Raw genomic sequence first — 16,753 nt, forward strand, 5'->3', positions numbered from 1 at the left:
CGCCAGTCGGGCCTGCAAAATATGGCATGGCAATCGCATCTTCAATCCAACAGTAAGTAAGAAACAAACATATATAGAAGGACTTGTATGGAATACCTCCATCTCAACCATAGCTGGAGTCGAGTGTTTACATGTAGAAGATTTTGAGATACCTAACCGAGCTTTGTATTCAGGGAGAGAGCTACGGGAGGAACTAGGGAACATGCCTCCTGCAATTGCTTCCTTGCCATGATTCCTGCCTTCTCCAGAGATCATGACCAACTCGTGGTCAAGAGGCTCTGTTGTCACATCATACTCAGGCCCTTTCAACTCTTTTGCCACCCCTTTAAATTTCTCCATTCGATCGTATGCGGTCTTGCTGGAGTACGCGGACGCTGTGTCATTCTCATCGTAAGGCGTGGCTGTTCTGTATGGTGCCTTATGGGCTAAAGCATACGAGACGAAAAGGTTGGGCAGTGGAGCATTATGGTGAGACGCTTGCAACCAAAGCAACATGATTAAGATTTCATCACAAGGATTGGCAACATGTATGACAAGAAAAAGCTTATGAAGAACAAATCGATATGGGAAGTAAGATATACCCAACGTTCACCGAACTCCATAACGTTCAAGTTGCCTTGATGATGTGGTGGATCCAGCATTCCGGCTCGCCGATTTCTATAATCTTTGTTTTTCGCCCTATACTCTTTGGAACACCAATAGTCCACGATCCGCTCCCAAATCTCCCCCTTATCGACGCACCATCTCGGAGTAACGTAATTGATCAATTGCATCTCATATACGTCAAAAAGAAATTGAGTGCCAGCCTGTTGAGGAAATAACAAGCATGAATATGCTTTACCAGCATGTACTTGTTCCTTCTCAAGACGGAGTCTCCTACCGGCTTTCTTATCAAGACTCTTATAGCCTTGAGTTGCCATATATTTGCGGACGGCTAAAGGGCGCGCCTCATGCATCAAATTATGCACAAGCTTCGGGCAATGTCCATTGACAACCGCTCGTGCCTCCTCCAACTTTCCATCCTTGCATCTATAGAAATCCTGCAAATATAGAGAAAATTAGTTTGGTGCAGTAATTTCCAAACCTTTAAGTCTAAGGTTTCTTATAAAATCAAAATAAAGTAAAATCTACTAGTTTATTTATAGTGCTTTGAAAGGTATTTTTGTGCATAAATCTAAACCTTTAATTCTGAACTTTCAGGGTATTTTTGTGCTTTGAAAGGAAAGCAGGGAAGCCACAAAAGCTGTGAGCCAACTGGACAGAGACAATTTGGAGATAAGCCCCATTTTCCCACACAAATCCCTCCCTGCCTCTCTCTCTCTCTCTCTCTCTTTCTCTCTCATGTGATTCACACTGCAGACGTTGCTATGGCTCCATCCCAGAAATCAAAAGGTTAAAAAGACCATCATACTCTAATAAATTTCACTATTGAGAATCTTTTCCCTGTGCAAAGCCGATCTGCTGGATCACATCACAAGATAATGCACGATGCATCCCTGAAAACAGGCAAAAATATTGCCTCTGTTGCTCCCGCTCCTAATGGAGCAAGAAGATAGATGGGACACGTTAGGTCCCATCTAACCTGCCGGGCAGAGATCAAAACGCAGGCACTCCTCAGAAGCCAGTAAAACCAGGGGAGACGGGGGAAAGGGGAGGAGGGAAGGGGGCATAAATTTGAGAGAGCAGAGCACCCCAAGAAGCAAATAGAGCCTTCCAAAGATTCGATCAAACAGAGCAATGGCTGCCCAAGAAGTAAAATTTCTATTGAGAATGCGGAGGAGGATCACTGGACAGGAGAAACAAAAAAAAAGAGCGGAGAACTTAATGATTTGCTACTATAGTATTATAGTCTTGCTACTGTTTTCTAAGTTTTCTCACCTTTGTGGCCACAGGAATATTAAATCTAAGTTTTCTAGATAGTTTTGCTACTGTAGTATTATAGTCTGCTAGCATTCTGTTAAGAAAAATAAAGTAAAATATAAATCTAAGTTTTCTCATGGGTGGAATATTTAATTCTCGAGTGCAGCATATCAACGGCTAGCAGTTTTGCTACTACAAGACGGTGGAGGGGTAGTCCATGTTCAAAAATTGATGTACTATAGTAATAGAGATGCAGTGTGTGAAGGAAACTTAATGATTACCCAAAGTTCGGCAAAGACCCGCTCGGCTTTGTTGTGAAACTCGATGTTGTTGGCTACACCAAGATCCTCATAGGCTTTGTAGTGGTCCCAGGTACGTGCTGGCTCCGGAACTTTGCCCTCCCCAGGCAAAGTAACCATGCCAGGGTAATGCTCCTTAATGAGGTTCCCATGGACGCCGTTCACGTGTCGGTACTTTCCCCTGCTAGCTCCAGCTTTCTTCCAACCGCTACATAATGAGAAGCCAAAGTTATTAGCAATTGTTGCATACATTGAAGGTAGAAAATGGGAAGCCAAAGTTAGTTACGTTTCTCCACATGGAGCAATACATGGCCTCTCCTCCACAGGAAGCCCTCGTTCCGGGAGCCTTGAGGAACCACGTAGGTACACGGGCCGACCCTCCTCAACTTGGATGAAACCAACATGCTCCTCGTCAGAGGTCGAGGCCTCCTTGTCAGAGGTCGGGACCTCCTCGTCAGAGGCCTCCGACGACAACCGCTCTTCCTCCACCCTCTCAGACACGGGGGAGTGAGACACCGGCTCGTCCTCCACCCTCTCAGAGACGGGGGAGTGAGACACCGGCTCGTCCTCCACCCTCTCAGACACGGGGGAGTGAGACACCGGCTCGTCCTCCACCGGCCGAACCGGGTTTCTCTTAGCATTTGCTCCACGTGCACCTCTTCCCCGGCCTTTTCCTCTTCCTTGATGAGCCTGAGGATGAGAGGAAGGAGAAGGATCGGCGATAAAAGTGCTAAGCAAAGATATCGCTAGGGGGAGCCCGGGCATTTTCCTTTGCGGGCCCACCATGCTTCACTCACCTGCTATGACAAAAAGTAAAGCAATTAGCACAAATACAAGATTATAGTTTAAATAAATAAGCATAAGTTCAAAAAATTGTCGCAATGAGAATTACCAATGCAATTGTAGTACAAATACATTATAGTTCAAATAAATAAGCATAAGTTCAAAAAACATACGCAATGAGAGTTACCAGGCAATTATAGTACACAAACTACATTATACTTCAAATAGATAAGCATAAGTTCAAAAATATTACAAATTCAACTTTACAACATGTTTGAGATCATCTGGCTCATGGTAAAGCAACTAGTACAAAATCGACATTACAGTTCAACACTACGACTAAAAATAGTCGGGATCATATGGATCACAATCCGTCTCTTCTTCAAGGTCAGTTCTAGCCTCATCATCAGTATCATACGTGTCGTCAAGGATGTTGTCCTCATGTTGACCGTCATCGTCACCTTCATCGGCAATTCCTAGACGTAACCGTTCAAGCATTGAGAGGTCTTCCACGTTCGTAACCTCTTCTTCTTCCTCTTCGACTTCTTCTTCTTCACTGTCAATGTGTACTTCCATGCGTGGATGGATGTTGAGACGGCCTCTAGTCCCATGTTCTTCTTGGAAGAATTCTCCATCATACGTGTCAGGGTCAATGTGAGGTTGATAATCCTCTTCACTGGGGGAAGGATGTTTACCATGTGGCGGCACATCGTACACGACATCCCAACCCTTAAGGTACTTCTTTTGGCATGCGTACTTGAGATAAAAAACTTGTGTCGCCAGTTGAGCCACAATATAGACATCTTCACATTCTAATTTGCTGTCTTGTCGAATTTTGACTTGCCCAATATCATCCCTCCGCCTAACCTTCTCCGGATCAAACCAATGGCATTTGAAGACAACGACTTTCGGAGGATTTGCCCCAAAGTAATGTAGTTCGTATATTTCATCAAGTCTTCCATAATACTCAACTCCATTGCAAATAGCCGACACTCCCGTGTTTCTTGATTTTAGAACGTCCCGACGTTCCTCGTTCCCATGTGTGCGGAAGCGATACCCATTGATGTCGTATTTATCAAATGTACCGACCTTATAGTCGAACCCATTAGCAACTTGTTTCAACTCTTTGTCCAATATTGACGTACCCTACAAGTTTAAGAGGGAAGGATAGGTGTATTAGTCACACGTAATACCAACTTCAAGTGTTCCAAGAAGTATACCTTACCTTTTCTCTGAACCAAGAAATGAAACCATAATTGCCGTCTCCTTCACCAGCAAGAAGCTCATACTCTTCGAGTGAATCACGTTCGACCCCACCATTCGAGAATTGGGCAATGAATTCACTGCCCACAGGTCCGAGTTGCCCTTTGAAGAGGCTGAGCTTGGATTCATGTTTAGGGTCGCCAGTATTGTATCGAGACTTTGCATTATGCAAGCTTGGAATATTGGCCGCATAGCGTGATGTCGTGAAGTTTGTAATCTCCTCCGCCAAGAATGCCTCGGCTACGGAGGCTTCAATTCTACATTTATTTCTACATTTAGCTCGAATAGTCTTCTGCATTCTCTCAAGTCCAGAGCACCAACGATTCTGCACAGGGCCACCCATTCTTGCCTCGGAAGGGAGGTGTAAAATCATATGTTCCATCGGATTAAACAATCCTGGTGGAAAGATCTTCTCTAGCTTGCAGAGCAACTCGGGGGCCCGTTCTTCCATCTCATCTATCACAGTAGGAGATACTTCTTTAGCACAAAGAACACGGAAGAAATAGCTAAGCTCTGCCAATACTTCCCAATCATCCTAAGGGATATAGCCTCGAATCATCACCGGCATTAACCGCTCAAGCCATATGTGCCAATCATGACTCTTCATCCCGTTGAGCTTCAATTTATCAAGATTCACTGCCCTCATAAGGTTTGCTGCATACCCATCAGGGAACAACAAAGTTTTGAACCACATGAGTATCTCCTTCTTTTGTTCCCTAGTAAGAACAAACCTCGCCTTTGGCGTCCTCCAGTTTTTCTTGCCCTCGGGTTGTCGCAAGTTTTGTTCGGGTCTATCACATAACTTCATTACATCAAGTCTAGCCTTAGTATTATCCTTCGTCTTCTCAGCAATGTTGAACAATGTGCCAAAAATGGCCTCGGCGATATTCTTTTCAGTGTGCATTACATCAATATTATGTGGAAGCTCGAGCTGGTGGAAGTAGGGGAGATCCCATAAGCATGGCTTATGAGTCCACGCGTGTTCTTCGTTATATCCCAAGAAATACCCTGGACGTTTGGGATCAGGCTGGAGAGCATTTAGTTGATCACGAATTTGTTCACCCGTCATCTCAGGTGGTGCCGAGTGTTCAACGACTTCACCTTTCATGAAGTTCTTCTTGTCTTGTCTGAATGGATGGTCAGGACGCAAATGTTGTCTATGAAAATCGAAGCAAGAATACTTGCGACCATGCTGCAACCAACGGCACTTCATGGTTGCCTTGCACCTTGGGCATGGGAACCTCCCATGCACAGACCACCCCATGAAAAGTGAATACGCCGGTAAGTCATGAAGTGAGTACTGGTACCAAACATGCATTGTGAAGTTCTTTTTGCTAGCAGCGTCGTATGTCCGTATCCCGTTCACCCAAGCTTCTTTCAACTCATCTATCAGTGGTTGCATGTACACACTTATATTCTTCCCCGGATACTTGGGTCCTGGAATTATCAACGACAGGAACATGTGCTTGCGTTGCATTATGGCGACGGGGGGAGGTTGAGGGGAACAACAAACACGGGCCAACAACTATATGTCTTTGACACCATACCAAACGGATTGAACCCATCGAGTCCGATGGCAACTCGTGCATTCTTTGCCTCTTTTGCTTTCTCATGATGTATTTGATCGAAACTCTTCCAAGCTTGGGCACAAGACGGATGTATCAGCATCGGTCTCCCATGATCATCTTTGTCGTGTCTTATCCCATATTTGTGCCATGTCATCTGTTTGGCTGTATCTTCGTTCAAGTAAAGGCGTTGAATTCTTGGCAAGATTGGAAAATATCGAAGAACATTTGCGGGGACTTTGCTCTGCTTCTTCGTACCATCACTGAGATCTCTCTCGACATACCTAGAGGCTTTGCACTTGGCGCAATACTTGTCATCGGCATACTCTTTCGTAAATAAGACACATCCGTTTGGCAAGCATGTATCTTCTCATAGGGCATCTTAAGTGCACGAAGGATTTTCTTCGCTTCATACCAACTTTTAGCCAGTTTGTGACCTTTGGGGAGAGAGCGACCCCAAGATGTCACCATCGAATTAAAGCAATCTCTGCTCATGTTGAATTGGGTCTTTATAGACATTGCTTGTGCAATGGCATCCAGCTGACATTGGTTTGTGTGGTCGTGAAGAGGTTGTTGTGAGGAATTCAGCATTTCTAAGAAGACCCTCGCAGACTCCTCCGGTTCTGCCTCTGATCCCTCTTCACGTGCATCGTTGAAGTCAGCTATGAGGTCAACTATCCCTGTACCATTGTTGTCAGTTCGCCGACGCACCACCTCCTCTCTGCTACGTTCAGGCTCGCCATGAAGGGTCCACGGGTATACCCACGCTTAAACCCATGCTTCTCCAGGTGCACACACATCGTCTTCTTCGACTATTCTCTGCCGTTGCCACACTTCAAGCAGGGGCACCAACTTTTTCTTTGGCCTCTAGAAAATGCCGCCTCCACAAATTCATTGCTCTTCGTCACCCATTCAATGGTCATGTCAGCCTGACTAGTGTGGCCAGTGTACATCCACTCACGATCATCCATACTGGTACTTGCACTGATAGTAGGGGCACCAAATTCATATTCATCAAGATATGTATAATGTAATTAAGACTAGATACACAGCTAATTACCATTGTCATATTATTTACGCCATGGTTTTAATTTTTTACCATACAAAAGGGAAACGTGCATTCATGGATTGAATCCTATCTCTAATAGGTAAAGATGGGTCCTAATCCCACCCGGAGTACGTGTAGATTGGGTTCATTTCCCGTGCTCTACTCCGGTCCTCGGCAAATTTTCGGCAGCACCTCCCCACTGTTCTCCAGATACACGTCTCGACAACAAGCCGAGAGAATGTGCACCCGGAGAACAACGAGGTGGCGCTGACGAAATTTTGCCGAGGACCGAAGTAGAGCACGGGAAACGAAACCCAATCTACACGTACTCGGGCTGTCCATGGATAACGTGGACAATTCGAAAGGATGACGGTTATAAATATGCAAAGACATGCATATTTATAGATGCCACCCTTTAAAATGGGAGATGCCTAGGTTACGAGACTTGACATGAAAATAAAATCTAGTGGCATCGGCACAACGACCGGAACGAAGCAAATAGGGGAGGGGGAGGAGATGATAGTCAAGCTCACCCCGAGACCGTAGAGGCGGTAGTCGAACAACGATGGCAATGGCAACGGGACAGACAATGCTTCTGGAGGTGAAGAGAAAATCCTTGCACATGAAAAGCACCGGCACAACCAACATAAGCACTCGTAGAACAATCTAATAAAAACATTATCAACAGCATCTCACAGTTGACAACCATATATATGTGTAGCAAGACTAGACTCCCTGGCTTGTCTTCTCCAATCTAAGCATGTTGCAAAAAACTGAGCATTTAATTTCCTACGAGCATTAATCAAAAGTTGAAATTTTGCCTTGCAGAACAACCATATTCTGGACAAGCACAAGGCTGCCTTATACTAAAAAATTTAGGCAGAATAAAATGGAAAGGGATACACACATCAGCAAATCATCCATACATCCATCTACGCATCCATCCTTACATACATCTATAAATCCATCCACATATACTGCAATCCATACATCTATCCATCTAAAAGAATACGAACAGAGATGGGGAGCGGTGCTCATCGTGGGGTGGGGCAGAGGGGGGCTTGGGGCAGAGGGGGAGGTGGTGCCCCGCTTCGGTGGTGACCAGCGGCGGCGGATCCGTAGGCGGGAACCGGCGGCGGTGCTGCCAACGGCAGCCGTGCCGCTAGGGCAGGGGAGGACGGTCCGGTGGCGGTCGCGCCATTGGAGGAGGACGGGCGGGGGCGCAGTGGACAAGGGTCCCGACGGCGGCGCGGTGGAGGCGGGGACCAGCTGCGGTGGCGCGATGGAGATGGAGATGGGTGGCGGCGGCGCGGTGGAGCCGGGGACGGGCGGTGGCGGCAGCGCGGTGGAGCCGGGGACGGGCCGGGATAACAGCGCGGTGGAGACAGACGAATCGGGACAGTCAGTGGGACCAAGGGGTGGGGGATTTTCTTTTTTTCTTAGTTTCCATTAATTTGCCGTCAGTGGGACCAAAAGGAGACGGCAAAGAAAGGTTCGGTGCCAGGTTTTTTTTCTATTAGTTCGCCGTCAGCAGGACAGCAGGCATACGGCAAAGCAACTGAATTTGCCGTCAGTAGATAACAAACACGGACGGCAAAACTGGGGCACCGTTACCTACCGTCAGACTAGACACGTGTCCATCCTTTGCCGTCACTTAGTGAAACAACAGACGGCGAAGAGCCAGTTTGCCGTCTTGTTTTCTTTGCCGTCAGCCTTTCGCTAGGTTTGCCGTCAGCCGGCGGGCTCACAGACGGCAAAGCAGAGATTTGTCGTCAGTCATACTTTGCCATCAGCAGAAGACGGCAAAACTTTCTTTGCCGTCTACCCCGACGAAATGCTGACGGCAAAGCCGCTCACTGATGGCAAACTAGTAGTTTCCTGTAGTGTAACGACCATTTTGGTCAGAAAGGTCGTAATTTCCTTACACAAAATGGTCATAAAGCAGATAGCACTAGCCCGCTACCTTATTTCTAGCTGATCATGACCAATATAGATGGTCATAACCTTGTAAATTGTGCAGGGTTGCTATGACTAGGCGCCACCTCATCAGTTTTGCCTATGTGTCATGTCCATGTGGCAGTTTTTGCCCTAGGTTGTGAAGCAACCTATATTTCTGTCATTCCCAAAATTTCCAAAAAATCTCAAAAATTCTTTGGGTCATATCTTCGTCAAATATGTAAAAAACCTTCCTTGCCTAGTTCAAAAATATTCATTTTCCTATTCTGTTCAGAAAAACACTTTGTGACGGAAGTACCACTTTGGCATGTCCAAATGGTATCCATTTTCTACAATGCTTTCCTATGCCCAAATAACCATCCTCCACCAAATGCCAGCTCAATCCATTCATTATTTTGAGCCTAGCTTCAACATTCGTATTTATGTCCAATGTGGTACTTTGCAAAGCAAGTACCACCTAGGCTCCTCCTTTTGAGCTGAAAATTTGTGAAGACAGTCTTCTTAGTAACTAATCATCCTCAGCCAAAACTCACGCCCATTAGCCATGTGCATTTCCCGTACCGCTAATCAAACACTTGGCTGCTTATTCATGTTTGAGCATCGATCGGTCTCCTCGTGAGAATCTTATGTTGTGATTTTCTTCCTAGCACCTACCTGGGGAGTGCCCAACCCACTAGACATGCCTAGGCCGCCTAGAACACTTGGCAACACCACGGTCACGCGGTGACCACACGGCGGGCATGCGACTTTACGCGCTCTAGAGTTGGGGCCCTCGACCACCGTCCAAACCTCGACGTATCGCCACCAAACCATGTATTTATGATTAAATAGGTACTTATGTAACTAGAAATGATTTTTGGAAAAAATAAATAGCAAACTATGAGGCAGCTGCAGTTCAAATTTGACCCGCTTCCGGCTGAATCGGCGGGAATTTGACTTTTTCACCAGGGGTGGATCAAAACTTTTGACACTCAACCATTTTGTCAATTGTGCATTAAATATGGCCTAGTATTATAGAAAACTGATTTGGTCCAATTTTGCAACAAATATATGGTAGGTCCTTCACAAAAAAACACATTTCAGGCACTCAGAAAATGGAAAATGAATTTTCCGTGCACAGAAAATGAAAACTCCCTTAGGCAACATTGTTTGGAATTCCAAGATGCACCCTTGTGCACAATATGAGATCATTTGAACAAACTATGCCATGAATGTGGCCATAAGATTGATCATTTGGCTTGAAAGCCATGAATCTTCACGCATGATAGCTCATTTTTTAGAACACTTTTTTAAAATAATTTCCGTATTACAAGTTTATTATTTTTCCTGGAAACTTGGTCACATATAATGACACAATGGGAAGGTTTTCCAATTTTTTTATTTTTTTGAATTTTTTATGCCCGTTTCAAAATGCGGTCAAAACGGCGGGCTTGACCGTTCCTAGCTAGTGGTTGAATCTTAGAAATTTTTTGATGTTTCTCTGATTAAATAGTTACTTATGTACCTAGAAATGATTTTTGTAAAAAACAAAGATCAAACTATGAGGCAGCTGCAGTTCAATTTTGACCTGCTTCCTCTTGAATCGGCAGGAATTTGTCTTTTTCCCCAGAGGTGGATCAAAACTTTTGACACCCAACCATTTGGTTAATTATGCATTAAATATGGCCTAGTATTTTAGAAAATTTATTTGTTCCAACTTTGCAACAATTATTTGGTAGGTCCTTCACAAAAAAACTCATTTCAGGCACTAAAAAATGGAAAATGAATTTTCCGTGCACAGAAAATGAAAACTCCCTTAGGCAACATTGTTTGGAATTCCAAGATGCACCCTTGTGCACAATATGATATCATTTGAACAAACTATGCCATGAATGTGGCCATAAGATTGATCATTTGGCCTGAAAGCCCTGAATCTACACGCATGTGAGCTCATTTCTGAGAACATTTTTTTAAAATAATTGTTGTATTACAAGTTTATTATTTTTCCTGGAAACTTAGTCACATATACTGACACAATGCGAAGGTTTTCCAATTTTTTGATTTTTTTTTAATTTTTTATGCCCGTTTCAAAATGCGGTCAAAACGGCGGGCTTGACCGTTCCTACCTAGTGGTTAAATCTTGGAAATTTTTTGATGTTTCTCTCATTAAATAAATACTTATGTACCTAGAAATGATTTTTGGAAAAAATAAAGAGCAAACTCTGAGGCAGCCACAGTTCAAATTTGACCCGCTTCTAGCTGAATCAGCGGAAATTTGTCTTTTTCACGAGAGGTGGATAAAAGCCTTTGAAACCCAACCATTTGGTCAATTGTGCATTAAATATATCCTAGTATTTTAGAAAATTGATTTAGTACAATTTTGGAACAAATATATTATAGGTCCTTCACAAAAAAAACTCATTTTGGGCACTCGAAAAATGGAAAGTGAATTTTTCGTCCAAAGAAAACGAAACCTTCCTTAGGCAACATTATCTGCCATTCCAAGATGCACCCTTGTGCACAATATAAGATCATTTGAACAAGCCATGTCATGAATGTGGCCATAAGATTGAGCATTTGGGTTGAAAGTCATGCATCTTCACATTTGATAGCTCGTTTCTGAGAACACTTTTTTAAAATAATTGCCGTATTACAAGTTTATAATTTTTGCTGGTAACTTGGTCACATATAATGACACAATGCGAAGGTTTTCCAATTTTTTGATTTTTTTTGAATTTTTTATGCCCGTTTCAAAATGCAGTCAAAACGGCGGGCATGACCGTTCCTAGCTAGTGGTTGAATCTTGGAAAACTTTTTGTGTTTCTATGATTAAATAAATACTTATGTACCTAGAAATGATTTTTGGAAAAAATAAAGAGCAAACTATGAGGCAGCTGCAGTTCAAATTTGACCCGCTTCCAGCTGAATCGGCGGAAATTTGTCTTTTTCACGACAGGTGGATCGAAACTTTCGACACCCGACCATTTGGTCAATTGTGCATTAAACATGGCCTAATATTTCAGAAAATTGATTTGGTCCAATTTTGGAACAAATATATGGTAGACCCTTAAAAAAAACTCATTTTGAGCGCCTGAAAAATGAAAAATGAATTTTTAGTCAACTACGACCAATTTTTTAGTCAACTACGACCTATTTAAAAGGTCATAACATCGTTCCTGTGTACTGCATTTTGATTGGTCCATTGGCGCTTCACGCGGATCATGCATGGAACACCGTCGGATGCTCGCGGATCCAACGGTAGTCCTCACCTCAAGCCCACATAAGCCGAAACCCTAGCTCTCAAGATGCTCGTGGACTTTTTCCATCCAAACCCCCCCCCCCCGCCTCTTTTCTTTCTCCCCTCCCTCTCTTCTCCTTCCTCTCTCCCCTCCCCTGCGCCGCACGCCCCACTGCCGCCCGCGCGCACCCTCACCTCCTCCCAGACCGCCGGAGACCCCCACCCTCTCCTCTACCCCACCACCGCCGGTGCCCCCAAGCCTCTACCACCACCGCCGCCGGCGCGCCGGAGACCGCGCGCGCCTTCTCCTTCTTTCCCAAGCGCCCAAAACCCTAGCCCGCGGCGCAACCATTGCGACCGAGCTCTGGATCCGCGGGCTGGCGGTGCAGCACCGGATCGTCCCTCCCCTCCCCTGCGCCGTCCGCCTCCTCCTTCCCTTCCCCTACGCCGCCTCCCTCCGCCCTCACGATACGATTCAAATCCATCCTTGCGTGGGAAATCTGATCCGATCCGGTCCAGGGCGCTGCCATCATGCACCACCACCACCAGCTGGACCAGTGGCTCGCCGGCGGCATGGGCGGGGTGCTGCGCCCGACCAAGTCCACCCCATGCTCCCCCATCAAGCCGGCGGCGGCTTCCATGCGGCGCGCGCACTCTGACTCCTTCCATGCAGCAGCGGCGTCCATGCGGCGGCGGCCGGATCCAGTCCAGCACGTCCCATGGCGCCGCATGACCCACCCTCTCTGGTTCATCCGCTTCTTCGCATGGATCCACATAACCCACCCTCACCGCACCTCGTGTCCTCTCTCTGACTCTCAGATCCACCACGCCAATGTCGCCATGGGCCTCGACCTCCACGGACGGTGGCCAGATCAAGCGGAGCTTCCCTTCCTCTGCCCGGCGGGACAAGGACAAGGACAAGCAGCAAGATCATCGCATCATCAAGGTTCGATTTCATCTTCTTCTCTCTGTTTATTTTCTACAAGCCCAAGCCATTGTTGCAATCCCTCCCTCCCTCATGTTGAATTGATGGTTAATTCAAGCCAAGGTACCCGTGATTAACCTCTGCTTTCCTCTCTCTCTCTCTCCTTGTGCAGCGACTGTTGATTGGTCACCACCAAGCTCAGGTCCATGGAGCTCCTGTGTCAAGGGCACAAAGGTCAGCTACCTGCTGCTCCTTTGTTGTTTCTGGATCCATTCCTTCCTTCCTAGCACATGTCTCATCTTCTTGTGTAGAAGCAGCAGCAGCTCAAAGTCTGTCTGGTGTCCATGAGTGACTGATGAAGGGGATGGTGCTACTGCGGCCAATACCTCTGAGCCGCTGTAATCTTATTTTGATTGTTGCTTTAATTTGTGATGTACTGCTTTTGTACACACTTGATTGGCAGGGCGGATTGATTAATGTGCCAGGTTTTTTGTCCCATAGGTTTTCCTGGTGGATGTCGAATTCACGAACCTTTTCTGTGTTTCTGGGTATTGTTGCCGAATATGAATAGTGCTCTGTTGATTCTGTTAAGAATTTAATAAGTGCATGCTATACTGTTGCTTACTAGGCCAGAAGTGTTTTTTTATGATTGATCTCTTGTTAAGTCTACCCGTTTTAGTTCTTATAAATAAGTTGCTGATGTCAGTTTTGGTTCTGTATAACTGGTGACCACTAATGCTAGAAGTCATTAGTAGATCATGAATCCTTCATTTTGTGTTGCGTTCACCAGAAAACTGCTATTTATCTGCTAGTTCTGGATAATTTGGTGACTACAAACTAAATCCCCGAGTTAGATATAAATGGATCACCAATGTTTTTAAGTAGTAAGAATGGAACTGAATCCTTCACAAGCCACATTTATCTCGGTTCCATTGACCTAAAAAATCTCACACAAAGTATACTGTTCTTCCTTGCCTAATGTTCTTGTTGCCGATAATAGGGCCTGTAGATAGCAAGTTATTTCCTAGTGGTTACTTATGCTTATTGTGTATCACATTGAAAAAGAAAATGCACAATGAGCTTGTTTGATCTTTTTTATGCTTATGTGTACTTGATCAGGGAAGTCCTATTTCCTGTGATCTTTCCTATCATTTGCTAGTGTGATGCTTCAAGATGACAAATTTTAAAACCCAAACTATTGTAAACAAACTTTCTACATCTTGAGAATTAATTTTTCATGATAGCCGAATAGTGTAGTTGATCATCACTATTGCTAAATGCTATTGCCTGATATAATATAAGTATGAGCACTCAACCATTGTACAGCTGTTTGCATATTTGTTTTGTATTTTTTATAAATGATGATAGTTTGTGCAAGATGTTCACATGTTATTTTTTTACTAAAATATCTTATGCCCTTGACTTAGCTTGACCCAGAACAACAGCATCCTTGATGCGTACTGACCTTCACCTCATTCTTTCTCTCACAGACTCGAAGGAGACCGTATGCAAGGCACCTCCTCTTCGGCTGTGAGAGTGTCCAGGGTCGTGGGTGCGGCTAATGCCTATGTCTGTGGCCGCACTTGACACTGCCCTCTCTTTAAGGGCATGTATCATTTTTTCTAAGTCTGCTATCTTTTCCCAAGTCATGTACTGCTATGTATTGTTTGATGATAATTACCCAAGTTAGTGCATGATGTTAAGGATAACCTGAGAACACTTGCCTAAGTTTATAAGATATGACATGTGATAGTCCAAGCCTGCTTTGCTGCTCTTTCAATGCTTTTCCTGCTGTACTGTGCTTCTCTAGTTGTTTGAATGCTTTTGCTGCTAGCCTGCTACTAGCTTGAATAGGTGTGCACTTGTGCTGGTGGTGGTGCTGCTTGTGCTGCTCCTACTGATTTAATACTTATGCTCACGCTGTTGTTGATTAAATGCTTATGTTGCTGCATGCTTATGCTACTGATTCAATGCTTAGGAAATTGATTGAATTGAACCTATTGTAATCCTTCCTGTTGCTGCATGCTTATACTCAGTTTATATATGCGGTGTGTGGGGATTCAATCTGGAACAGTTGTGTGTGATTGATGTCAGCATGTGGTATAGCCACAAGGTGATTTGGTAACTGACTAAATTTGCTGTGCAGTATTGAAGTTATGCTCATTGCTGTGTACAGTACTAAACTTGTACAATTCTTGTCCTGTTTCCACACAACATTAAGATTAGAGTCGTGCTTTTTGAATGTTTTGCCATTTTTATGGCCCGTGTGCTAGCAAACTGAGCTAATTAAGGGTGCTTCATCTTTGTCCTTCAGCTTCTATTCTTACGACAATTAAATAGAGGATCTATTTTGCTCCCTGCTCGGATTCCAATCGATGCACTCTGAGTATCAATGTGTTGTTTTAATCCTGATGATGACGTGGTAGTATGAAGTGGACACCATATTCCTGTTTAAATGCGCGCATAAGGAATAATTTGTTTCATCATGTCCTGGTTTACCCATGCCAGATTTGCTGCTTCCGGAACTCTTGGTCCTTCATATCTAAAGTTTACATGTACTGTAGAAGCTCTACTTTATGCTAATACCTGCTTGTGTAACATTTTGAATGGTATACTTCTAAATGGACAAGTACATGTGGCGTCCATCATCAACGATGATCCGGACTAGATGTTCAACTGCAGAACCATCCATCATATCAACACACAAAGTCAGGTATGTTCTTGTCTAGTTGAACAGATAAGGGCCTGATGCTTGATGGCCTTATGCTTGATGCATGTAACATTTGACACACACATTAGTAAATCTGAATTAATTTTGACATAGTTGCTTATTGATTGAATATGAGTAATGTTCCTTATACTCAAATGGTACTTTGATCTGCTGTAACTTTGAATGATCATTTTCAAACTTGTCGTGTATGTGAAACATTCAATGCTTATTTCTTGCTAAGTTTGTCATATGTGCCAATTCAATTCCCAGTTTTGATGAATATGCCTATTCCAGATAACTAGAATGATCTTCTTAAAATAATAATAAGTAGAATGATAAAATACTGGTGTGTCTTTAGTTTTTATTTTAAGAGTTCCATGTAATATTTCTTCTATCAGTGACATACTTTTTGTTCTCTTTTGAATGTCCAGATGTTTTGCAAAAGGAAGGAGCAGTACTTGAAGAAGCAGATTACAATGTTTTCTCGTGTACTTTAAGAAGCACTAGATAGGCTCGTTCTATTTATTTTTCATGTTCTGGAGTATTCCAGCGCCTGAATGCTTGACTACAACATGTTGTAGGTTGCTTGGATCTGTATAAAATACATATGTGATGGAAATTTGTAGAATGTGTGTTCTGAGATATTTCCATAATATTCAGCTAATTCGTGGTAACTTGATTCATGTTGTTATTCAAACTGGTTTGAAAATGTTCGCTAAATGGGCTGGAGTTGGACCTTAAAGAGGCCAAGGATCAAATTATATTGGACAAATATTTTGGGTAAAAAAGTAAAACGAATATAAATGAATGTGGAAAGGCCAAGGCCCAGGAAAGAAAAACCTGGAAAACATTGGGCTGGACTCATTTGAAAAAAAAGATAAAAAGGCTGCAACGTTGGGCTTGGCCCATGAAGTCGACCAAAAATTGACAGGAAAAAAAATAGAAAGGCTGAATTAATGGGCTCGGCCCATCTAAAGCACCGAAATGGACCGGGTTGATTCTAAGTAACGACCTTTTCAATTGGTCCTAATTTTGCCACGTCAGATTGCCAACTCGGATCCGACATGGCCTGGGCAGACAACCAGTGACCAAAACAAAAGGTCATGGGTTAAACGACCTTCTGTTTT

General features: G+C 44.0%; 1 protein-coding gene across 3 annotated transcripts; it reads left to right on the forward strand.

The window, feature by feature from the left end:
• The first annotated feature begins 12,064 nt into the window (after positions 1 to 12,064).
• Positions 12,065 to 16,300, forward strand: LOC120965289 (uncharacterized). 3 transcript variants are annotated; one of them, XM_073498151.1, is made up of 6 exons: positions 12,065 to 12,937; positions 13,089 to 13,150; positions 13,228 to 13,314; positions 13,418 to 13,464; positions 14,407 to 15,629; positions 16,058 to 16,300. In XM_073498151.1, exons 1-3 carry the CDS (start codon positions 12,523 to 12,525, stop codon positions 13,270 to 13,272), a joined length of 522 nt encoding a protein of 173 aa, XP_073354252.1. In that variant the 5' UTR covers positions 12,065 to 12,522; the 3' UTR covers positions 13,273 to 13,314; positions 13,418 to 13,464; positions 14,407 to 15,629; positions 16,058 to 16,300. The 3 variants fall into 3 exon arrangements, with proteins under 3 accessions (XP_073354252.1, XP_073354251.1, XP_073354250.1); XM_073498150.1 differs by lacking the exon at positions 13,418 to 13,464; XM_073498149.1 differs by having other exon boundaries at positions 13,228 to 15,629.
• The last annotated feature ends 453 nt before the right edge of the window (positions 16,301 to 16,753 follow it).

Source organism: Aegilops tauschii, chromosome 5, assembly GCF_002575655.3.
Source record: "Aegilops tauschii subsp. strangulata cultivar AL8/78 chromosome 5, Aet v6.0, whole genome shotgun sequence".
Taxonomy (NCBI): Eukaryota; Viridiplantae; Streptophyta; class Magnoliopsida; order Poales; family Poaceae; genus Aegilops; species Aegilops tauschii.

Coding starts and splice junctions, on each gene's coding strand:
- LOC120965289 (XM_073498149.1), top strand. CDS start 12,523: ATGCACCACCACCACCAGCTGGACCAGTGGCTCGCCGGCGGCATGGGC. Junction 12,938..13,088: donor AAGATCATCGCATCATCAAG/GTTCGATTTCAT, acceptor CTCCTTGTGCAG/CGACTGTTGATTGGTCACCA. Junction 13,151..13,227: donor CCTGTGTCAAGGGCACAAAG/GTCAGCTACCTG, acceptor CTTCTTGTGTAG/AAGCAGCAGCAGCTCAAAGT.